This window comes from Egretta garzetta, unplaced genomic scaffold (assembly GCF_000687185.1).
Source record: "Egretta garzetta isolate BGI_Z169 unplaced genomic scaffold, ASM68718v1 scaffold471, whole genome shotgun sequence".
In the NCBI taxonomy this organism is placed as follows: Eukaryota; Metazoa; Chordata; class Aves; order Pelecaniformes; family Ardeidae; genus Egretta; species Egretta garzetta.
Window position 1 is genome coordinate 1,536,358 of NW_009258629.1, and position 24,540 is coordinate 1,560,897.

General features: G+C 38.4%; 1 protein-coding gene across 3 annotated transcripts; it reads right to left on the reverse strand.

Annotated features, from left to right (window-relative positions):
• Positions 1-5,304: 5,304 nt before the first annotated feature.
• MIER3 (MIER family member 3) lies at positions 5,305-24,534 on the reverse strand. 3 transcript variants are annotated; one of them, XM_035903705.1, is made up of 13 exons: positions 24,448-24,496; positions 22,309-22,461; positions 22,066-22,211; positions 20,075-20,209; positions 18,498-18,618; positions 16,153-16,238; positions 15,877-15,949; positions 13,217-13,368; positions 12,679-12,760; positions 8,404-8,498; positions 6,440-6,567; positions 6,097-6,242; positions 5,305-6,014 (listed from the first exon to the last, which is right to left on the reverse strand). In XM_035903705.1, the coding sequence occupies exons 3-13, from the start codon at positions 22,162-22,164 to the stop codon at positions 5,557-5,559; spliced, it is 1,575 nt and encodes a 524-aa protein (XP_035759598.1). In that variant the 5' UTR covers positions 22,165-22,211; positions 22,309-22,461; positions 24,448-24,496; the 3' UTR covers positions 5,305-5,556. The 3 variants fall into 3 exon arrangements, with proteins under 3 accessions (XP_035759598.1, XP_009646559.1, XP_009646558.1); XM_009648264.2 differs by lacking the exon at positions 22,309-22,461 and having other exon boundaries at positions 8,404-8,495; positions 24,448-24,534; XM_009648263.2 differs by lacking the exon at positions 22,309-22,461 and having other exon boundaries at positions 24,448-24,534.
• Positions 24,535-24,540: the final 6 nt, after the last annotated feature.

The window sequence follows — 24,540 nt, forward strand, 5'->3', positions numbered from 1 at the left end:
GGATAACTCATCGGGCCATTAAAGACTGAGGCAAAGAAGGCATTGAGTATCTCTGCCTTTTCCTTGTCTTTAGTGGCAATGTCCCCCCTTGCATCCACTAGAGGATGGAGGTTCTCCCTGGTTCTCTTTTTGCTGTTCACGTATTTAAAAAAGCTTTTCTTATTCCTTACAACAGTGGCCAGGTTAAGTTCTAATTCGGCTTTTGCCTTTCTAATTTCCTCTCTGCATGACCTGACAAGATCCTTGTACTCTTCTTGGGTTGCCTGCCCCTTCTTCCACAGCTGGTAAGCTCTCCTTTTTTTCCTGAGTTGCTCTCCTTTTTTTCCTGAGTTACTCTCAAAGCCACCGTTCCTTCCTGCCCACTGCACATCAGGCCCTGCCGTGGTCTGACCTGACTTGCTAAGCACGGTAGCACCACCACCAACCACCACCCCGGGGCCTTCTCGCTCACTCTGTTGTCTGCTGTTGCAGTGAGCTGAATCGCCTCGTAGAGGGGCCAGAGCGAGCCAGCAGGCAGGAAGCCCGTAGGTGGTGGCTACGAGTTGCTGATTTGGCTCACTGGGCCTTACAAAGCCATGCTTTAAGACACTTTGGCGTATAAAGGTGATGCTGCGCTTACCCAGCAGCTCCTCGTTGCCTGCCAGTCTGCTCCGCTCCCTGGCTGCGCGCTCCTTCCCCGTGCCAGTTCTGGAGCTCCCCAGGTGACCGAGAAAGGCGCCTCGGTTGCTGCAGCGAAAGGGAGGGATGCTCTCCCGCCGAGTTAATGAGCGGTGTCAAGTCCGCTTGCGCAGCGGGCAGACGTAAGGCCAAGGAGCCGCGCTGCAGGGCGGGGGAGGCGGCGAGGTCAGCGCAGCGCGAAGGCAGCCGGGGAGCGGGAACATGGAGGCATCCCGGCTGCCTCCCACATCCCAGGGACACCATCTGCCGGGAGCTCTGAATTTGTTTTAGCAAACTGATGGCTGGGGTTTACACTTCTGCTCGTCGCTGCCTTGCCCCCGTGGACAAAACAAGGACTTGGGCGCCACAAAGCCAAGCACCCTGAGGACTTCAGCAGCCGCTTCTCTTTTCAGTGGCAGAAGTGGATGTCTCCCGAGATTACTTTAGTGGAAATGTAAGCAGTTAAAGCAACTACTGAGGTGGGGAGCAGAGGTTTACATGATATATAAATACACTAATTAAGACCATTTCTAAGACTACAGCATCGCAAGGCTAACAATTAGTTGCTCAAAACAAGAGAGGACAAGGTGGGGTCAGTCCTTATGGTTTGTTCTGACCACACTGATCTTCATGCTAAACAACTAGAAAAAGGGAGGCACAGCTTCTCCCCAAAGTTTTGCACCTCGTGTCAACCACTGTGCCACTTACCCTGCATCTCTTCAATCAGGGGAAGCAAAGCTCATTAGGCTACTTGGCAAATGACAACTTTTGCTGTTCAGCATTGTATCAGCTTGCTCTCCTATCCAATTAAAAAATAATGATTTCTTTACCCGAAGCTGTATGGTGCTAGCCGATGCAAAACCAAGCACAGTGGGCGGAGGAAAGCACGGCAGTAATCCCAGCCTTCGGCAGAACTGGTATGTAAGATCTTGGAGGGAGTAACTCTGCTTTTCAGGGCCCAAGTGTTCATTTTCTGGAGGGAAAGGAAAACCAGGACAAAAATAATTTCAAATCATTTAACTTCAGTATTATTGCCTAGGCCAAGTAAAATTTTCCTGTTCACACCTGAAATCTAGCTTGACACGGATTTACAGCTTTGGGCGAGTTTTCTTGCACCAGGGGACAGGAAGGCGTTCCCCGCAGCATGCCCCGAGTACCGGGCCGTACGGCTGCGGTCGTCGTTCTGCAGCTACGTGTAAGCCCCAGCTAAGATTTTGCTATACTTCAGCCATAATGTTTTGATGTTCGAAGGAAATCCCTTCTTACTATTTCACCTGCATCGCTGTGTTTTTCGCTCTCCTCTATGCAGCGTTAGGTAGCGTGGCAGCGCACACCCGGAGTTCGCGACACGCGTTCAGAGTTACTGCTAAGTACTTCTGAAAATGCAGCAGCCAGCACAGTGCAGATGCATGAAAAGCTTTACAAGTAAAGAAAGGTTTCCAGACATTTATTTCTGGAACTGTACACCAGGTATTAAAGTACAACAAATACAAAATAATGCTCAAAAAAATCAGTGTTTATGTACAAATATTAAAACCAATGCAACAATAGCGACTTCCTCTTGAACATCCGATACTAAAACATGTTCCGATTGTCACCAGGTTTGTTGTTACGCACAGGGTACTTACTCTGAACTGAGAATAACTGGAGTCTCTGTTTTATTTAGGAGGACTATAACCATGCCTACTGTATTTTACAATTGATAGTATCTTCCTTCTTCTTTCAGTGAAAAATAGGAATAAAAAAAATAGTAACCTTGTCATTATAAATTACGGTATTTAGTTTCCCCGTCTGTAGACAATGTGCTTGTAACGCTGGGCAAATAGTGTCCCTGTTGGTCAGTTTATCCGTTAGTTTACATTCAAAGTTGAAATACCCACTAGAGACTTTGGTTAAATTAAGTAGTATCACTATGTCCTACCCGATCTGAAGTTTTCCTATATTTCTGACCCTCAGTTTTAAAAATTAAAAACAGGAAACAATTGCACAATTCATTGACCTAATTGTACACGATTTAGTATTCTTCAAACAGTATTGTACATCCTTCAAGTAAATTCAGCAGTTTGACCATGACAAGAGGAAAACTAAACATTTAAAAACCTAGCGTGAGAAGGTGACGTATGACTAACCAAAGTAAAAGTATTGCTATCATCACAGCACCAGTTACACTTCTAAATGAATCGGCTACCCTCTTCAGGTTCCCTGTACATAAAAAAGATACATTTACCAACACTGCAATTGCCCATTATGTATTTTTTTTGGTTTGTTTGTATGAAGAAAAAGTGTGGCAAAGGACAAAGAATTCATCACAGTTTGTTACAAGAATTGTGCTTCACCATCTGAGAACCAAGGCAATGTAATTTCTTCATATGGTTGCAATTCAGTTATCTTCATGCTGACTTTCAAAACGCAATTCTTTTAATAAACAGTAACAAGTTCTCCATTTAAATGTTTAAACTGAGAGAAAAATAAGTAAGTCCAGCTTTTAAAAGAAAAAGTTCAATAAATAGCTATTTTACATGGATAAAGTCATAGTGGTACAAATTTATGAATGTCACATCAAGCATGCACAAAAATGTTACTATACACAGAAGTAGTCAGAAAATATTGAAATAGATATCTAAAAAGATATGAAGAATTTACATATTTACAAAATCTTGCAAATTATTGCCTCATTTTAACAAGGAATTAAAAGTAAACGATTACCAGCTAGCTAGCCAACAGGCTAAATAAGATCAGCATTTAAAAATCTATTAGACTAGCCGGAATTCATTTTTCTCTCATATCATTTTCTGAATTTTGGTCAAAAGTCTTTATTAAATAACTAAAGTGTCCATTCAACCTGCTGACAACCCAAACCTTAGACAAGTCTCTGTCTACATTAAGAGCCCAGCAATGCATAGATAAACTGAATATATTACTGCATCAGCTAATGAGAATGGGCATGTTCATTTAAGTGCAACTGGTATAAGCATTCAGTCATCTTTGTATAATGATTTTTATACAGACCAGCCACTCGCTGTAAACCCATAGATAAGCTTGAATGTATAACAATGGAGGATTATGGCCAGTATTTTACAAAATTACATAAAATGTGTTGATTCATAAACAAAAGAAACAAGGTACAAAGTTCAGCACAAAACACAGCAACAAGAAGCTGACAACTTGGCTAAAAATGTCAAGAGTACAACACGGGGCCAAGGCTACCTGTTACTTACTGTGTACTTAATGAAGCCGCATGCTTCAGACGTTTAAGTTACAACATCATCTCTACTTTTGTCCACTGTGCTAAACTAATTTGTTTTTAATGTGGCAAATGTGCTACCATGTAAACACTTCAAAGCAATCTTCATTACAATGCTGTAAAGAAAACTCCACTCGTTGCATCCGAAACTCAGGATGTCGATGCAGTTCACAGTATGCGTAATAAATACCCTCTTCCCTTTCAAATATTAAAGTCACTACTTTCTAATTACTTAGCATAACCTTGAAGCAACTATTACAAATATCAACAATGCAAACTTAATCACTTGAGTAATGAAAACAAATTAGTGGCAATTAAATTTGTAATACAAACAGTGCAAAGAAGAAGTATGGAGGGAAAGGGGAAATCCTATTGAAGCAAGGTTCAGATTCTCATTAAAAAAACCCTGAAAGCTGTACGCTACAACAACATGTTATGAGCCAATACTATGTTTGGTCTGACTCTCCTGCAAGAATTAGAACAAACGTTTGCAAGACAAACTTCCTGGATGGCTAAATTGCACTCAGTATTCAAAATAAAACATTTACTGAAGTTAAACAGTTGCTTTTATGGGGGACATTTTTACTCATCCTCTCCTACGTGACCAAGGTAGTGAAGTGCCATTTTTGAGCTAATGACTTGCCAAAACAAATAAATGCAATCCACGCTAAAGAAAAACTTTCAAATGCATACTTCAAGGTTCTACTATTATTCCTATCTAAACTATATAGTCCCTCAAAACTCTAACACTTTGAACTGCAGCGCTCCAAACCATTTAAGGTGTCTTCCAAATGCAGACTGTTTGCTTAGTGGTAAATCCTAAGCTGTGCAGACTGTAGCTTTATGCAACATCAGCTGCCTTAGGAAAGTTATGGTACATGATTACATTACTCTTCAAAGCCGTGGACAAACCCCATCTGAATACATTATAGCCTAAAAAGCCTCTGTTTAAGCCAGTAAGTTTGAAGTACACAGACACCTATGGCAGCGTAATTACTTCTGTGTAAGGTAGCCATGGCCTATAATTTTGCAACAGCATCAAAGTGTTGGTCTTCACACTTTACTCATGTTATAAGTCCCTTGTGCTAGCTTCCACCAAGATGAACTTGCTGTTTTGTAAACTGAAGTGCTCTAGTTTAGTATCACATGAGAGAAGGTTCCGTTTAAAAAACATCCTTGTATGTTTGTGCAGTTTAAATTAAAGAAACCCATCCCTGCCTTTATAAGAAAAAAAAAAAATGCTACATTGAGCAGGGATCAGGATTGGTACCTGTAAACATTGTTATTCCACTGCATCCGTTACGGCAAAAGTAACTTAGACTAAAAAGCCACTCCAATCCATTCAGAACTTCTGTGCTGGTTTTGAAATGGTGGCCTCCGTCTACAGGCTTTAAAAAAAATTGAAGCAGAGCTTAAAGCTGCACCACAGAGTTCTCTTAGTCCCAAACTCTGCCAAACATCCTATGACATTTCCACATTTATGGACTGAAAAAAGAAATTACTCTTGATAAATCAAGATATAGTTCTATACATACAAAGACATCACTGATGTCATAAAGTTCAAACTTCCAGTGAAAGACTAAGCAAACCTGATAGCTCCCATCAAGTTTACTACTACTGCATAAAGTACCCACTGTTTGTTTAGTTTTCCACAGTCATTCTGAGTGTAGGGCAGCATGTTGGTGAAGAGTGTGGGTATTGATAAAACCATTTGTCTCATTTGCAGATAGACTGCTGAAGTCAGCCACCGAAACGGCCATTTTGGCACTGGTAATATGGTGTGTGTGGTTCTCAAAGTCCACACCAAGGTTATTTACAGAGACATCATTCATGAAGGATTCTGGGACAGCAATTCCCATTTTCAATCTCTTCGCGGGTCTTTCTGTCTCCTCGCTGCACATGTTCATCGGGTTTAGCTCTGAATGATAGAAGCCAGTCTCAAATAAATTAAAACAATCACTTTCACCATTGCTAGGCAAGTTAAGCAATTCTTCTGTTCCAACAGGCACGTGATTAACTGGTGCTCGGGGTAAGCTGTCCATTGGAGGGAAGGCGTCATCCAGGCAGTTCACATCTGAAGTGTGGCAGACTGTAGCTACGCTATTTGTCAATGCTGGAAAAAAGATGAACACAAATGCAAATGAAATAGTTGTTTGCACAGTCACAACAAAAAGATTTTATTTTTCTTGATTTACCTGTCAACTCATTGGCAGTGATAGAGTTCAGAATGCTTAGCTGTTGATCAGGAATGGTTTCTGTTCGGCTGTTAGATGTTAAGGCTGAAGAATGCACTGCTCCACCAAGGGCTTCTGCTTCATCTACCAAACGATCCATGTAGTCCCTAAAAGAAGATTGCATCCATAATTTATTATTTAACTGGAAAAGGTTAAATGGCCTAAAAATTATGATGGATTTAATTTCAGCTGCCACAGGCACTGCAGCATTACACTGCAATGACAGAAGGAAAAAGAAAAAAAAAGAAATCTTCTGTATTTACTATTTGCAACAGAAAACATACTCCAATAATGTTTTACTTACGTAACTCCTGGATGATGGTTGTATCTCTTCTTCCCAAATCTTGTTTGCTGAGCGAAGTAATCATAACGTTCTGACTTTTTCCACATGTAATAGAAAGCTACACACTCAGCAACTGTTCTGGTTCTTACCTAAAAGAAGGCAAGAATAATTGACAAGATTAAAGCAAAGACTTATGTTTTGACATCCCTCTGATTCCCATATTCCTGCCATATTGTTAAGTTTTATTGTTGTAGTATCTGGAACAAACCAATTAAATTAGGAGACTTCAAAGAGATCTACAGTTTCAAGTAAATATTACACTTGTTCTACTGTATGCATTATTGGCTTTTTTAAAACTAAACTGAAACGGTGTCTACATCTGATGCATTTACATATGTAAATACATATAACAATTTTTTAAACTATAGGATAGACTCTCTCTTAAGATGGAAAAAGCTGAGCAAATCAATGATGTAAGAGAAGTGAAGCAGAGAAGGCTGTGGGTACTTACTCCGTTTGGGAAAGTCCAGAACTGTGGAGGCTTTGACAACAGGTAACCACAAGAGTAAATGCTTAAACAAGAAAATCAAACTGTAGGCTTGTTGGGAAGGTATAAAGAACTCAAAAGACTCATTTTGATCTATGTTAACTGCTTGACTCTCTCCCCACAATGGAGGTTGCTATGTGAAGTCAGATTCTGGAGAAGAAGTCATCACTTCTACCTATACTCCTATAAACTACATCCTTTTTTAGATGCAGAACCATTTCACATCGTCATCAGCCCGCAGTTCCAGTTTAAGTTTTACAACGAGAATATATAACTCTATCGAGATACAATCTGGGAGTAAATTATACTTGAGCTTAATCAAACTCGTAGAAACATCAGAGGCAAATCCAAAATGCCTTGGGTGTAGTAGTAAGCCTTGCTAGTTTAGACACAAACATACCAGGCAGGGGAGGAAATGAAAAGATGTCCACATGCTAGTATACAGAGTCCCAGTTAACAAAGCTCTGCAATACGGTGGTAAGGAAACATCTCTCATTAAATGTCTCCACGTGCTAAATCTTGTCTATCTGGTACTTCCCATATACAAGGGACATCAGCTTATGCTGGGTCCCAGAACTTGCCCTAAACTTTCTGGCATTTTACCTGCTTGGAAAAAAACCCAGCGGATTTCTTAGACAAATTCTGGTTCGTAGTGACAGATACATCAAGCCACATACTTTGCTGCATGTTGGAAAAAAACCTTTTAAATTAGTTCTTTGCATCTCTGATGAATCACTGTTTATTGGTAAGGTCCACTTAAAATCTGAACCACCCAAACATTATTTAGGACAGCCCTATAAAGTTTACCTGAAATACAGCAAAACCACCAGACTCCTAAAGAAAAAAGAACCTCAAGGTGGCATCAAAGCATAAAGGAGATATACAGAAAATTTGGAAACATCCATATTGCCAACTGTTGCTTTTTGATTAAAAAAAAAAAAAAAAATAAAGAAGCCTATTCTTCAGGCACAGAGGAATCAATCAGAAACAATCCAGATCAAGATTAGAACTCCTTCACTGGCCAGAAAACAAGAGTACTGACTGAAAACACAAAGAGCTAAGCCTGTTTCTGTAAAATTACACCTTCCCGGTGGCAAAAAAAAGTTAATTAAAGATGCATTTTCCACTCCCACAGCCATGGTATGGAAATACTGTACTTCTAGGAGAGGCATACATTTAAACTAAATTATAATATAAATGCATAAATGGAAGTAATGTCAATGTAAGCCGATTTCAGAGATAATACATTGACCCATCTTGCAATGCCTAGCTTTTCCCATGACATCTGAGGAACAATTAGCACAAAAATGCCAAACTGGTTTTACTATGTTGGTTCTTATTTCACCTTTCTGCATGGCTTCTGACAAATGTATTGCTTTTTCAGATTTTCATCATTGTATCATCTACCAGTTCTTCGATTTAACTGTAAAATACTAACCTTGTTTTTCTGTATGAGATGAAAGTCTTTTCCATAAATCAGAAGTGCATGTTCAAAGCTTCTGCATTCTTCTTCTGTCCATGCTGTCATCTCTTCTAGACAATTACAAAAGTAGCATGATAAACTTGTTTTCACTCACTAACCTTTTACAAAGAATAAAACAGTTGTTGCTAATGAATGAGTATCCAAATGCATTCAAAAAACCCCAACAGTTCAGTTTTTTAGATCTGTGTTCTTTACCGTCCAGATATCCCACCTGAAATCTAACATTCTTCTTTACAAAGACTCATAAAGAGTTTGATTTCTGAAATCTTTTATCCTTGAGGGCAAAGGACATTCAAAAAATGTATTATTTCTTAATGTTTGTCATCAAAAAACCAAGATTAGGTAACATCACCAAGGTATCTGTGAGATTATTTTTCTGACTATTTCTTCTCACATAGGATACAAAGAACAGCAGTTGTTGGAAAAAGAGAGTGAAGGGACAACCTGTTGTGATGGACGCCCCCACTCTGAGTGAGCAGTACTTTGTTTCAGGCATGGCAGGCAAGTGGTCCTGACTGCAATCAGCCCCGTTGTGCAAGCCCTAGGAACTGCGCTAGGCTGTATCTTCTCAGAACGAAGGAGTCTAGGCCATGTCTTACAGGGAGCTAGCAGTACCAGCCCGCGCTGGGAGTAGCCAAACTAAAATGGCTACAGCTGCGCACATGCACACACAACAAAGGGGGGCTGACTACGAGTAGTCACCTCACACTATAGGTATCTGTAGCCCTCCCTGAGCCCACTGAGCTTTCCCATACGGCAGCAGGCTGCACAGACAGGGGTGGTCTCCCCTTGGGCAGGGAAGGGACGCCTCTGAAGGTTACCCTTCAGGGTTGAAACACCCCTTACCCAGTGCCTGATGGCTGTGACAAGGTAAGTGACATCTTACATCAAGCCTAAAAGTATATTGTAGGCTAGTGACATGTATATATATATATATCTATATATATCTCAAGCTGTATCTTAAGTATTAGAAGCATGGTAAGTAGTACAGTGTTTGACTGCCACCTAATTATTAATTGTTAAATCATTGTTAAATCACTGTGTAATTACTATTCAATTATTGCTTAATTAAATTTAATTACCAATCATCAGTCATAATTTTATTATTTAATCATTAATAAAACCTTTTAGTTAACCCCATAATGATGATTTTTCTTAAAAATTTACCTGTGACAAAAAAGATGGCAGATTCAATCACTGACTATTTGTGGAGGCAGAGAGTCAACCCTTCACTGAAATCTTGAGATGACTGGGTGCGTGAAAAGCAGGATAATTGGAATAAGATAAAAGAACAGTGGAACCTTGTAAGAGGGAAACCGAAGGATGGTAAAGAGACGGTAATAATAGTACAGAAGACGCTGAAGAGGTATTTAGGAGCTGCACATCAGTATAAGGAATGTGAAGAACAAGAACTGATAATGTTACGAGGTGAGTTTGAACAAAGAAAAGCAACAAGAAATGCTGCTACCTCTGTGAATAGACCAATTGCTTAAACAACCGAGGGAGGAGAATAAACTAGAACTCATAATAATTTGGGCCTCCAGTCCCCCCAGATCCTGTAAAAATTCTTAAGCTAGTCATTTCCCCAGAAGACTTGGATGGAGATATTTGGGAAGAGCCCAGTGAAGAACTTAACGATGAGAGTGAATTAGATGAATCGGAATTTAAGGTAGCCCCTAATATTAAAACTGAGGTATGTGCCAGACCTCAAATGGGCAATGAGAGAAATACCATAAAGACCATTCCATGGGACCCCCAACTGGCGAATCTGCACAAAAAATACAGGCAGAAGCCTGTGAAAGCAAGACTGAGTATCTCTAGCATGTCTCCTTAACCGGAGGAGATCATACTAAGTTAGATCAGGATGGCTTTTGGGGACCAGAAGCGTTCTTGAACGAGGGACCATGCCCTAACACTGAACCACACTCTGTTACCCACCAAGTAGCATGCTGGGCAGGAGGTACAGACCCTCAGGACAGAGGGGAGCCCACTGCTATACCAATAAGATCGTAAGGTGAACTTTTTACTGCCGTTAGAAAAGCAGCCTGCCTTCAGGCTACAAACGGCAGAGGTGCACATGGTGATTAACCTTCCTCTGCTCCTGTAGACCGCCAAAGCCATGAAACCACTAATACGGAGAGCCCCGACTGTTTTAAAGTTGTACCTCACTGCAAAAAGGGATGAAATAAGACAATGCATAGAACATAATGCTCAGGAAGGTCAGGATGGCCAACCCTGCCTCCGACCCATTCCAACCTGGGCAGACTTGATGCATGGCACTGTAAGTCATAGTTGAGAAATGGGGTAGGATATGGCAAGTAAGACAGACTGCCCAGAACCTCTGACACTTTCCCTGATCTCATAAACCCCCTGGTGAGGTAGTAGATGCCTGGAAAAGGCAAAATGAACCATGGAGGAAAGCTTTAGCACTAGGAATACCGCAGGCAGCCATAAAGGGCCAACCGACTGGGACTATACTTAGACTGATCCAGGCTTTTGAAAAACAAGGGATAGAAGACAATTTGGAACAAACCAACCAACCAACCATCTGCTCCTGAAGATCCCACAAACAACCCTTTCAGACTTCTTAAGGAGGAACTGCAAATCTCTCTTTTTTTTAAGATAAAACCTGCAGTTTTTAAAACTGAGTTTTAGTTTTACAAACAACAACAACAAAAAATCACTAAAAAAGTAGAAAGACTTTTAAAACAAAGTAGCGCAAACTATTTGAATAGGTCAGTTTTTTCTCAAGCCCTGTTGCTTTCCTATCTTGACTATGGCTTTGCATCTATACATAATTAAGAAAGGATATTTCAGGCACCTTACATTCATAATGGTGATCCAAAAAGTTTCTGTTCGGCTGACATTTAAAACCAATGGGGGAAAAAAAAAAAATACATTTCAAAACATTTCTGGAAGCAGACACTGGAACTAAGACCTTTGTGCTCCCAGATGAAGGTGATAATCATTCCACTGCAAGGCCATTTTCTTTCTTTCTCACCCCATTAATTTTGCACTCCTTACTACAGAGTTCTCAAGCTTCAAAGAGAAGGAGAGATTCCCATGTAAAGTCTCACTGTTGAGAAATTATCTTGGGAGTGGTGGATTTTTAATTCTCATCTTGAGAATAGCAGTGAACTTCAGTCGGTAGAATAGATCATAGCATAATGGTTACTCTAAGGGACAGGCAGTGACAGCATTATCATCCTTTGCCATTTTTAATGAGGGTATAAGTTGCTCCACAGGACTTGGGGCAGAGGGTGAGTGTGAGTACTAGTCGTTAGAAGAGAATTTTGGGCTCTGAACCATAAATGGGCAGAGGTATTTATCAATCCCGAAACAGGAATCTAAATCCTAGAGACATGTGGGATTTAGGATACAATCCTGCAACTGATACTTCCTTATTGTTTAGGCCTACACAATCTCTTCTTGTACATGACCTTTCTGAAGGACTGCTCTGATAGACTTATTGTCCCCATCAGCTTTATCTTAGACACTTAGCTTTCACAGCACCTAACTTGTAAACCGTCAAGTTACCTTTGGATGCAGTTCCGAATAGGGAATATCTGCCAGAATATTAACTTATACCAGGGCTCATACTGCATTTCTGCTTTATGCAACACATATGTTAGAATACAGGACAAAGAACTGTCCTTGATAAATTATAAACTCTGATTTTCATTTAAAGAAGTAATGAAGTTAGTGACAAACAAAATGGAAGCTCATTTTTCACTGTAACCTCGAGCAAAGCTCTCCATGCTCTACCAAAGACTTATAGAACTATACAGTAGAACCAGTTTAGGGTTGGCTCAGCACAATGTTAGCACAGTGAGGAAGAGAGCGGGACTTATTTATATAGCCAGCTATGTTCTCCTGATTCTGGTATAAATGTCATGGGATTGTATTATGATCTTACAAGATACTGTACTGTGGGTGAGAACCACCTTATGGGAGCATAATCACCGCTCTCCCTCTCCCAAGTCTGTGCCATTCTTAAAACAGCAATGAGAGAAGGGAAGGTGAAAAGGTGATACTGCAACCTTCATACAAGTTGTAAGCTTCTTCTCTAGCAGGAATTTCCAACTGGCCAACAGTCAGATTATATCTAATCTGTGCTAAAGACACCATGGAAAGGAATGTGCTCATTCTTAGTCAAGGTTTTTCTACACAATTTTTTTTATTCTTTTTTTTCAAACACACATTTCTGAAAAACCAGGTACATTTCCTTACCCTGAGATGCCTTTCCATTTGAGCAGTATCTCTCAATTGCTTCTTTAACATTATGGCTACTCTTGAGAAGTTCATACAGTGCCTACAAAACAGAAAAAAATCTTTAGAAAGAGTCAAAGTTTGCAAATATCCAATCTAGACTTCTAAAACCAGTCTTTCAGTGAGCATATCTAATGTAAAAGAAGAGGATTTATTTTTATACATGATGAAAATTTTAAAATAACAACCAAAACCATTCAAAAGTTGATGCAAGGTTTAATTAAGAAAATGTAAAACATTATATGCAATTATTAAAAGGGCTGCATTTGTCAACAGCATGGCAATCAGAAACATCACAGATCACAACAACGCCAACATTCAAATACTCGTAATTTTAAGCATGTGCTTAAAACTACAAATAAGATCCTGACCTCAATAACATCTAATTAAAAAAAAAAAAAGAACTTGAGTATTGCTGCCTTTATAATACACGGCAAAGAAAGAGAACACGTTAATTACAAAGCAATGTGTCACAAACGGAACAGGGTATAAAACATACTTGTTCATTGTCCCGTGTATGTAGTCCTTCGGGAATTCTGCCAATCATTTTTTCATTTCCTGTTCTTAGGGAGGTTTCAAAAAGGTATTCTTTAACTTTACTTTCTGAGATCACATCAGGTTTCCAAAGTAAATGGTCTTCATTTTCATAGGCTGTTAAAACAGAAATCCATTAACACCAGGTGTGACAATTTTAAGCCTGTAACATTAAAAGCTATTTCACAAAGACAAAGAACAGGAACACAGAAGTAATCAAATCAAGCACCAACATGCCACTTTTAAATTGCAGCTCACTTTTTCCCCAAAAGCCTCAGTTAAGAGACAGACTCTGCAGTGTGACATGGAGGGGAGATTCAGGTTCCATGAGGATAAGGGACTGAACTCTTGAGACCAAGAGTCTTTACAGAGGAGCAGCTTGTTGACAGCCAGGTGATTCAAGTCAAATTAGGCATATGCATTCATCATCTTCATAGAAACAAACTAGCAAAACCTTTCACACTTTTATTCAGCTGTTTTCAAAAAATAAACTCTAGTTCACAGTAAAAGAGTGTAGGCTATTACGTAAATATTTCAAATATTAAAGATTTAAAAAAAAAAAAAAAAAGAGGAGGTGACAAATTGGTCATTTTCAACTAAAATTTGCCAAAAACTAATTAACAGAATGGAAATCCAGGTCTCAGTGTGGTGATTTGGTTTTCCATTCACTAACAACTGAATGCTGCTAAGAACTTGTAGGTTGCATACTTTACAAGCAATCAGGATGTATAGTTCTCCTCCACAGTACACTGAAATCATGTCTGCACCTCTTTAAGTAGCTTATTTGAAAGACAACATATTGGAAATACATAAGAGTTAGCCTGAATCTTTGTCAGCTTGTACTCGTTTCAATTCTAGATAAAACTACAAATCTGCTACTCTGATCAATAGATGTGATTAACATTGCACAAAGTTTCATGTACTCTCTTGGAGATACAAAGTTAGAGAGTTACTAAATTCAAACACACCATCATAATGGCTGTTCCAGTAGAAGAGACAAAGAGTCTCAAACCTCTCATAAAGCTGCAAGAAACAGTTAAGCTAAGGTGAGGAATAAAATTACATCTCCTCTGAAAGTTCTGTTACAGCTTAAAAACATGGAAAGCTTTCAGACAGACATATTACAAGTGTAAAGTTCATAGAAGAGCAGAACTGCCTTCTAGAACAATTCTGGTAGCTGAGACTACATAGGAGAAATACAAGCCCCTCTTTGCCACCACAAGGTCTTCAGGGAGTACAGAAGAGGCTTTTATAGAATCCTCCAACCCTACAGCCAGGTCTAACCTCTCTGAGCACTGCTGACACTCAGCTTCAACCTCCTTTACCAACGAAGAAAAGCCAGCACTTCTTGCTGGAGTCCATGACTGATAATGCCAAGGGGAGCTCCTCTGGCTCTCCGATCTGGGAGCTACCTCTTGGCTCTTAGCCATGCAAGCAGACAAGATTCTCACTAGTTCTCTCTGGCACCAGCTCACTCAGAGAAAGTTGTCAGATTAACCCCTTCATCCTCTGGCTATTGGCCCTTCTCTAGTACTTGGCTAAGGAGAAGTTGCGATGTGTAAACAGCAAAAGGACTATCCAGATAAAACTGGTTCTTACTCCTCCATTTCTTACAACCCATAAGCATCATGCTTGAATCTTATAAACCAGGAGTCTTCCCTAGGTCTCTTAAGCAACCCAGGAGATCTGCACATGTTAACGCTTCCAGCTCCATCCATACTGAACATTCTTCTTCTCTACTGTAAAAGATCATTCTTTAAAAAAGCAGTCAGTAAGGGTGAAAAGACTTGCTATACTTCACTAGAATATTCCCATAAATGTTACAGTTTGAACACAAGTAACTCAGAGAACCTTGAAAATTTACAGAAAAAAAAAAATAATGCCTTTCATTTATTAATATATGCCCCAAACTGTTCCTTAATTTCACAGCTATTCCACCCATGAGCAAATTTCTTTCATTATTTGCTTTTTGAATTCCACAGCTATACGTGCTACACTTTTCTCACAGTGAAGGTTTCTAAAGATACTGAATAAAACTCTATTAAGTAAGTCCTTTTTTCTACTCTAGCACAACTGCAGTTTTTAGCCTAAATTTACACTGGAATAACATCATACTTAAAACATCATTATTTTTTAAAAGACAGTGTATCAGGACCTACATCTTCTACTCCTGATAGATAAATTTAAAATAGCTTATTGCTTTGTTTTCCATATCCATTTTGTAACCCACACTTGTGCTTGCCAAAAAACAAGCAAAGAAAAATACTGGTTTGAAGATCTTCTATGTAAATTAAGTTACAGGCTCATAGCCCAGTTATGATACTCTGGTGAAAATATTTCCTTCTTGACCCGCATTTTGTTGCCTCCTAATACTACTAGATGCTTCAGAATTAACACTGTAATCCAGCCTCCGATGCTTTCTTGACAATGTCCTCCCAAAGTTGGAGAATTACGTTTCTGACACATAATCACGTGGTTGCGTTACTTGTTTTCTAGTGCCCCTTTTTTTTTTTAAGGTCCCTGAGACTTTAACTAAGCCACTGAATTTACCTTATAAACTGAAATAACATTTTCCCATCAACTGCTGTGTATAAACATAAAATAAAAACAGTCAGAAGAACTTACCCTTTTCGTCATCATTGTATCTGCCAAGGTAAGGTGGAATTTCAGCCTGGTACTGTGAACCAACCATTATTTCCTGAAGATGTAAAAAAAATGAAAAGAAAAAATGTATTAACTTAAGATTTGTGCATGAAAGCATTAAAAATGCCATTAACCTGGCATTTGGCAGAGAATTCCAGAAATAAGGTACTATTTTAGATACATACTATAAATTCTAATGCATGTTTTCTTAACAATAAAGCTTATTTAACTTTTTTTTTTTTAAGACCTAATCATTACCTTTCTCAAATCTTCAGATGAATTACCATTGTCGGCCTCTACATCTTCACCATCTGATTCCTTATCTCCATCACATGTAGTGTTTGCTTCAGACACAAAGAAATTTGGGTTTAGCTAGGAATAATTTTCAGTTCAAACACAGAACTACAAGATATCCTTTACTTTTGAAAGGAGCCCCTGCTTTTATTCTGGGAGACACCTCCAAGTGTCTATTGATCTACATTTCTATCAGAAGCCTGTTAATCTGCATTTCTATCAAACTAGCATGAAGTCAGAAGGCACTGGTACTTGTATACTGCAGAATTGAAACATTTATCATCACTGCAACTAAGACAAACAACTATATTTCTGAAGAGCCAAAAGGAAATGAGATAATTTTTCTCCATGAATTTTCTCCAATAAAGGCCTATACCTTACAGAAATGGTATGAGAAAAACAGAAAACTTGCAGGGCTACGACAGAACTTCAGTTTAATCACAAAGAAAGTAAAGTTGAAGGCATGTCTTTATTACCTACTAAAACCTTCCATCAGAAGCTTTAATGGGCATTCAAAACATTCCTTTAAACAAGGCTGCCTCAGCGTGAAGATACAGAAGAGATATACAAAACGGAATAAGCAAAAGACAGCGAAGATTGCTTATTCCTCTTTTTGTTTGGTTTTTTTTTTGTTTGGAAGAAAGACGGCAGAGCACTTCAAACAATTCAAATACAGTACTCCACAGAAGAACTCATATTTTAGAATCCGGAACACTGGTAATGGGTTCTGAAGTAATTCTATTTTTATAGCTGTACAATCCCCAGCAGAATGGAATCTACAGTTCCAATACGATTAAAGCTATTTTGTATTCCCAAACTTCAGAAACAACATGCTCATAAATAGCGTTGCAATTTTAGCTTCATCACAACTGAACAGAATTGTCAACATCAGACACAATATCCAAGACTGTGAGAACTGAGGGTCGTCTTCTGTAGTCATTGTTATAATCACCAGTCTCTCTCTTTTTGTAGTTAAGAATTAGCAAGCAAGAAGCCAACCTTGAATGTTCGGAGTAACAATATGCTTGCATAATCACAGGTAATTATTTTTTCCAGTTTATGCAAATTTAGTAGAATAGGCTATATTATGTATTAGACATGTTTATCTTAAAACTTAACATTATCTTAGTATCTGAGAAATTGACAGAGATCAGAAAAAAAGATGAAACTGGCAACAGCACAGAGAACTGACATGTCCCTCCCTGAAATGGTGGATATTCAATTTTAAGATGCCCAGCCAAAAGTTCTAACAAAGAAAGTAACATTCTGATAGATAACCATGATAGCTGAAAACAAAGATGACTATTTCTTAATCCTCAGTAAGATGAGGGGCTAATCTTTTTTTCTATAAAGTTGCCGTGCTTTCAGTGTCATATTTATTAACAGTTCACAAGCAACATTTAAGTGCCAGCAAGTTTGGGGTTTGCTTAACTGAAAAAAGGGCATTAAAATTTATTTAAAGGTTTTGTACCTCTCTTGCAATACCAACGTCTTGCATTTATTACACAATCAGCAGCATGCAAAGGGCTACAATTGCTGATGACTGAGGCAGCCCATCCTCTTTATCATCCCCCTCCTCTAGAGGAATGAAATCCCCCAGGAATAGCTTAAGATAGCTGCCAGATTAAAACTGTGATACAAATCCTCCACATTGCTCTAACTGTAGTACACCGATGAACAAATGAGCTGCAACAGGCAACAAGGAGTATCTCGTCCAGGTTGGATAACTGAACCACTGGTTCTCAGATCTTTCCCATAAAAGCTCTGTGGGTAGTGAAATTTTGGTGGTCATGGGTTCATAGGCCCCATCCCATAGAAAATCACTTTGGCTCACCCCATGAAGTCCTATGGAAAAATGTTGAATGTGTTGAAGGGAAATATTCACAAAGAAACCGCTTCCCAGTTCACGTGCACAGACTGCACGGAGGAGTCACTGGCTTAGAAGCAGCAGCAGCAAAAATTTTAGCAGAGAAACACTAATTTAAAGGAATGGGTTACAGATTCATGTAATCCACTAACATACTGAAAATCATGAAGGGTGTTCCTCAATACCACATTAACTATTATGAAGTTATTGTATTTGTAGAGAAATTAATATTACTTGTGCTTTGAGCACATTACCAAATATAAGTCTTTTAGGTAATCAGTAACACCAACCAAAGAAAACATTCATGTATGACATCCTGCAAAGCACTGTTCCTCAGTTCCCAGTAAAGTCAGAACTGCTTTGCAATTTTGATATTTTAAGCTAGGAAGCTATATATAATGCTAAGACTTTTTCAGTACTATTACAAAATTAGGCTTCCTACATCTTAGTGGCCGAGGAAAGAAGTCAGTAGCCTCATGTGAAGTAACTGATGGTGTCAAGTCATCAGCAGAGGACTGTGTTTCTTCATCATCACCCGACAAGAGGTCTTTAGCGATTTCCTCCTGTATCATTAAAATAAAAAAGTAAAACCTCAGACTGACTATCAAATATAGACTGGTGAGCATTTTGATTCAGCAATTGGTAAGTCTCATTAATTAAAATCAATTATTTTCCATAAGTAAACTTAGCAGACCATACTCCCTTAATTAAAAAGTTGGTTTGCTCCTCCTAAATCTAAGAACAAACGTAACCATTCATTTCCCAGATGAACACAGGGGTTCATTGCCACTTTGTCTTCTATTAAAATAAACACACAAGAAGTAACTTCTGCATGCATCAATCTCAGATGTTCTTCCAACTGCTTCCAATGAAAAATGACAGTGGAAACTGCCTCAAATCTTTAGAATTCTGTGATTCTTTGCATCACAGATACACTGAAGCTTTAAAAGGCTGTCACCCCTTAAACTCTGGGGGAAAAAAAAAAAACCCAAACAAACCAGCCAGGCGCTTTTGTAGGCTTTTGCTGAGAGGACAGTTACAGATAATAGACAACCTGCTATCTTCCCAAAACACACAAAAAATGATGTTTCTGTAGGTAAAAAAATAAGATATTAAGAAAGAAAAAGCACACTTCCTCCACTAGCAGACATGTTTGAACCCCACTGTATAGAGGTTTGGAAGGGAAAGAACTGTATTAGACAACAAGCCGACTACATTTTTGTAGCCTCAACACAATCGTGAATCCTAATGAGAATCAGATGTGCAGAGCCATCATTATACCCTACTTTCTGTGGAGTATACCATTACATCATACTCACAGAAAGAAAAAAAAAAAACCCAAACCAAAAAACCAAAGACATATACTTACTACCTACATACTTTATAATCCAAACTACTAGCTGCATATGCTTTACAGCCAAAAATCAGATTAAAATCATGGAATTCAAAGTTAGCTTGCAAATCACAGAAACTAAGTTTCAGGTTTTTACATCAGCAATGCAGCACATCTAGTCACTACACATGAAACAATCTCTTTCTCACTCCACAAAGTTGCGACCTTTCCAAATTATATGCATTTGAAACCAACATTCCAAAGCATTCAGGAGTGCATTTTCAAGTTATCACAAACGTTTTGATACTTGACAGGTGTGTTGGAAGCCAGAATTATCCAGAATTATTATTCCTGGACATGGCATACATTATCAAAAAATCCCACTTCCATTAAAAAAACTCCACCTATTTAAAGTTCTTTGGACATGTTCTAGAAGAACTGTTAACTTATTGATTTTTCATTTGTAGTCATACAGTGCCACTAAAGTTGCTACACATTTGTGTGACAGTTGTAACTACAATCAGATCCTCAATATTGTTGAAAAAGAATGAACTCGGAGTAATATTGTATATTAAAATTAACAAAGATACTTATTTTGTAACATGAAGAGATAGTGAAATATAATTTAAGGTCACAGGAATTTCTGCTTTTAAACCATAAAATGGGGGAAAACGGTTCTGACTTACTTTATCTAGAGTCATATCTGGAAGTTCATCTGCAAGTTCACTTGGAGAGCTATCCGCACTAGAACCTGCCATAACTGGAATCGTGGGTTCATAGCCATAGAATGCCAGCAAATCTTCCAATGGCATGTTTCCTTCCTAACACAAGAAGATTTACAAACATTTCAACATATTGCCAAACACTTGTAAACAGTTCAGGCCTAGAAGGATAAGACATATTTTGAAGAACAAAAGTAAAAACAAAGAAAAACTTAATTGAAAGCAAGAATCTTGATTAAAGATTTAAATATTTTCAAGCACAGGACTGAAATAACTCATAACCATGTCACTTGGCATATAGTGAAGCCCCATCAAGCTACTCATGAACACTGTTTACTGGATGAAACTAAAGAGTAATTATTGAAAATTTGCTCCTTAGTTGATTCATACTGTAGAGAATTATTTGCCTGTACTTCTTCACGACAGAAGAAATCCTAGAAACACTAACAACACCCCTAGAAGGGAGAAATGCAGAAAAAGCTGCAAGTGTGCAAAACCCCACAAAAGTCAATTAATACAGCAACCTTTAAGCCCTCCTTTCTACCACCCACATAATGTATTTTATGACTGTTGAGAAGGTAATAGGAGAAAGCTAGCTAATGATACAGAAAGCAAAAAACAAGCAAAAGTCTTGATTTATAACTTGTTTTTTTCCAACAGTTTTTGATCAAATTATTTTAGTATCACCATACTTGCATCCTGTTTAATACAATTAATAAAACAATAAACAGTGATATTTTTAGTTACCCAATTCACGTCATGACAATACTAAAAATATTTTCCAATATTTACACCTTTAGAAGTTATATTACCTTTAACAATTTCTTGTTGAACTCATATACTGATTAAATTGTTTTCTTTAGTCAGCTAAGGTCTTAGTCCTGCAAAGACTTTTAACAATGGGTAAACATAAACTGATGTCCAAGTCCTTCCAGGACTTAATAAAGTAGTAAAGAGTTTAAGATGAGTAGCTCTCAGTTCTTCTTCCTTCCATTATAGAAGCAATACGATACTTTTGTGGGGTAACAACCCCATTTTCAACACCAGACTTGGCAAGCTGCTTCGCTATTATAATTGCAAGTTCATAATCAGCAAAAATGTAATTGTAAAGGTAGCACTATGAAAGAAAAAAAACCCCAGGAGTATAAACACTGTCAACTCCACATTTAGAAAATTTTTTTACGTGGACTAAAAAAACACAGCCTCATGTTTGATGCTAAAAATTACACTTTCCTGGAACTCTGTTGACCAAAATCTGCAGTTATGCTGAGTGGTGCAAGTGGGTCACTGAACAGTAATGCAAGCAGCATCAATTTGTGGGTGTTCAGCATTCAGCAGGTGTTTAAAATGGGTGGTGCTCTGCCACAGATGAACAACAGGTGTAAAGAGGAAAAAAATGTAATTAAAGAGTGTAAAGTGGAATAGAAAAAGCCAGGGAGCACACTGGTCATTTTTGTACACCCACTGAATGCCAAACTGACTGAAACTAAGATATCAGAACTACCATTTACATAGCAAATGAAGGTGATCTGTCATGCCTTGGAAAAGCAAAACCTGACCAACAGAATGAGATACAGCTAGCTGTCATCTAACAGTACGCAAAATGTAGAGCTTTAACCTGTACCCAACTTACAAAACTTAAGAGTCCTATCATCAATATCACCACTTCCAAAACCTGCTTCAGTGATGCCTTTAACAAAGCGAAAGGACTACTAAATGAAAAAGAAGAATGTGAACTTAACATTAATTAATCTTTGAGAAGCTAAGTTCAGCCTTTTTGTGAGGATGCACTGCTATCTCCTAACCAAACCTTCTTTCCTTTTTTTAAACAAGCTGCAAGGCATGTTGCAGGAAACTGCATTATACAATAGAAACTGAAGAATAGGTTGAGTGTTGTTTCCACTAGAAAAGTTACAACACGTATAGATATTTATGAGAGAGCGAGCCACTCTTACCTTTTCTAAATCTTCAATTTCAGAGCTGAAATTTTTGCTTTCTTCCATCATTTCCTCTTCTTCGAGAGTTCGCTCATCATCATAATCATGTACCAGCATTTCAGCAGATGGGTCAAAGTCATGATCCTCAGACGATAAAGAGCCAACTATCAAAAAAACCTAATTTGAGTAATTTTTTTCCTATAGCAACATACACAATTACATCACAGAAAAAAAGACGGTTGCATGAGTTCTTTTACATACAGGGTCAGAGCTCTCAGTGGAATAACTGGAACAACTTCCTAACTACTTGACAAATTCAGCTGTTACAGCCGGCCTTCCTTTTTCATATTTGTAAGTAACAGGTGCAGTTTTCTCTCTTGCAGTACAGAGTACCTGGGAGAAGTACCTAAACTACTAAAACAAAGTTTCAGAAAGTACAATCCCAAATTAATATTTTACTGAATAGAAGATTTTTCAAAACATCCTTGAAATCATCATTAAGGTACAAAGCACACATATCGCAAGACTTCAGATGCTGCAGGACTGTGATTTATAGGCTCAATTTGTTATTTATATGATAACAAGCATAGTTTTTGACTAGTAAACAGCTAACTTAGGTTATGAATCAGCTTCCTACTAACAGCAAAATAAAGTGGGACTTGTTTCAGATTAGTTTAGCCCCACAGATGGATCTTCTATTAAAACTAATTTTTTTCTTAGCACTTGATCTAGAAAGAAAGAATAGACATAGCAAAGTTTCAAGAAATACTGAGGAAAGTATACCGGAAATAACAAAATACTTCTCATGGACCAAATTAATTAACAAGCTATTGTGACAGCTCTGTGGTCCAACAGACACTTTTTCATTACTCAAGAGGATACTCATAAGTCATCAAAAAAGTAGTTATTATTTTAAGTGCATTTTGTCAACTGTTGGAAAGGTTATAATTAGATTCAACAAGTTTTAAAGATGCAAATATTCTGCACTGCAAAGTCAGTGTTCTACAATGAAAATCACTGAATTACAGGGTGGCTTTGCTCCTTAATGTTCGCTTTCTTATGGCTTTCAGGATGGAGAAAAGAAAACAGATTAGGATATTTCCCTTTCACTTCTGGTTTCCCTTTCTAGTTCTTACATACTTGCACTCTGTTGCAATCCTTGGCTTACAAGCAGCAAATAAAAGCTTTATTGAGAATTATTTCCATGTAAGAACTTCTTCAGAAGTTTTGAAGGAAGTAGCTACAAATTTTCAATCCTCTCCAGAAAAATAAATCAGTATCCCTCTTTGCACCACTTCCAGCCTTGAAAGAGACAGTTGTATAAACTAACACTTCTGAGTCTTTAAGCACCTAACTAATTTTTCAGCAATTATGGTGTGTTCATTCCTCATATGCAGGTAATTAAAGTAACCTTTGTTTAGCTCGCTTAAGACAATACTGTAAAAGTTTGTAATATCACACTGTGGAGAAACATTCGGGCTAGTAATACTTTTTAATCACATGCTGTTCACACTACGGTCTCACAGAACTTTCAGAATAGCCGGTAACGCTACTCCAATTACAATAATGACATTACGTGTTCAATCTTCCTGCTGTTGGCCATCGCATCCTGATCCAGTTTTAAAGAAGTGTCAACTGCCTTCATCTAATACTTATACCTATGTGTGCTCAAGACTATTGCTTCTAGTAGCTGTCCTAACTCATTTTATGTTTGAGTAACTCAAGTGGAAGTTCTATTCCACCCACAGACTCTACATAAAAAGCCCCACTTCTAAATGCTCAAATGTCCCAGCTCTGAATGCTCAATATCCTGTTTAGAATGTTAAAAACATATTCAAAAATACAAGCTTGAGAAATTTCATAAAGTAGTTAAAAAAGATGACAAACAGCCAACACAGAAGGCAGTTACACAGAAGCAAATACATCCCCCCAAAAATTCTTCTAGTAGCCCTGCTGATGTTAACTATGCTTGCTTGTGTAAGGTTTTCCAAAGAACCTTAACAGCAGTTAAAAGCTTAAAAATTACTTATCATTACAATTTTAAACATTTTCTGTCATTACCAAGAAGTCAAAAATTTACACAAGCCTGTAGTTATCAGCAACAAGAGAAACAGTCTCTCTCCAGGCTACACAGCTTTACTGAGATGCTGACTTAAAAAGCGCTACAAAACTTTGTTTTCATTTTGTGTTCCGAGCAGCCAATTACTAACTGCAGCCGGAGTTAAGGGAAGGACTCCACAGCGCACATCTCCTTCTCTTAAAAATCTGGCAGGCGGTTAATTGCGTGCACATGAAGCGTTAGGAAAGCTACGAGGGGATAAAATTGGGAAAGAGCAGGAAGGAGAGAGCAGCGTGCGGGCGGCAGGCCGGGTGCCGGAGCAGAGGTGGGCGAGGACGAACCTGGGCTCGAACTCCCAAAGGAAGCCTGCGGGGAGAACAGAGAGCGAGGTGAGAGCCGGCTCCCTCCGGCCCGGCAGCAGGCGGGGGGTCTTC

Bases quoted from the DNA above. Each gene is read 5' to 3' on its own strand.
- MIER3 (XM_009648263.2), bottom strand. From the start codon at position 22,164: ATGCTGGTACATGATTATGATGATGAGCGAACTCTCGAAGAAGAGGAA. The intron at 18,619-20,074 runs GTAAGTCAGAAC...TTAATGATACAG, and splicing joins CAGATATGACTCTAGATAAA to GAGGAAATCGCTAAAGACCT. The intron at 12,761-13,216 runs GTATGTTTTATA...TCTGTTTTGTAG, and splicing joins ATACACGGGACAATGAACAA to GCACTGTATGAACTTCTCAA.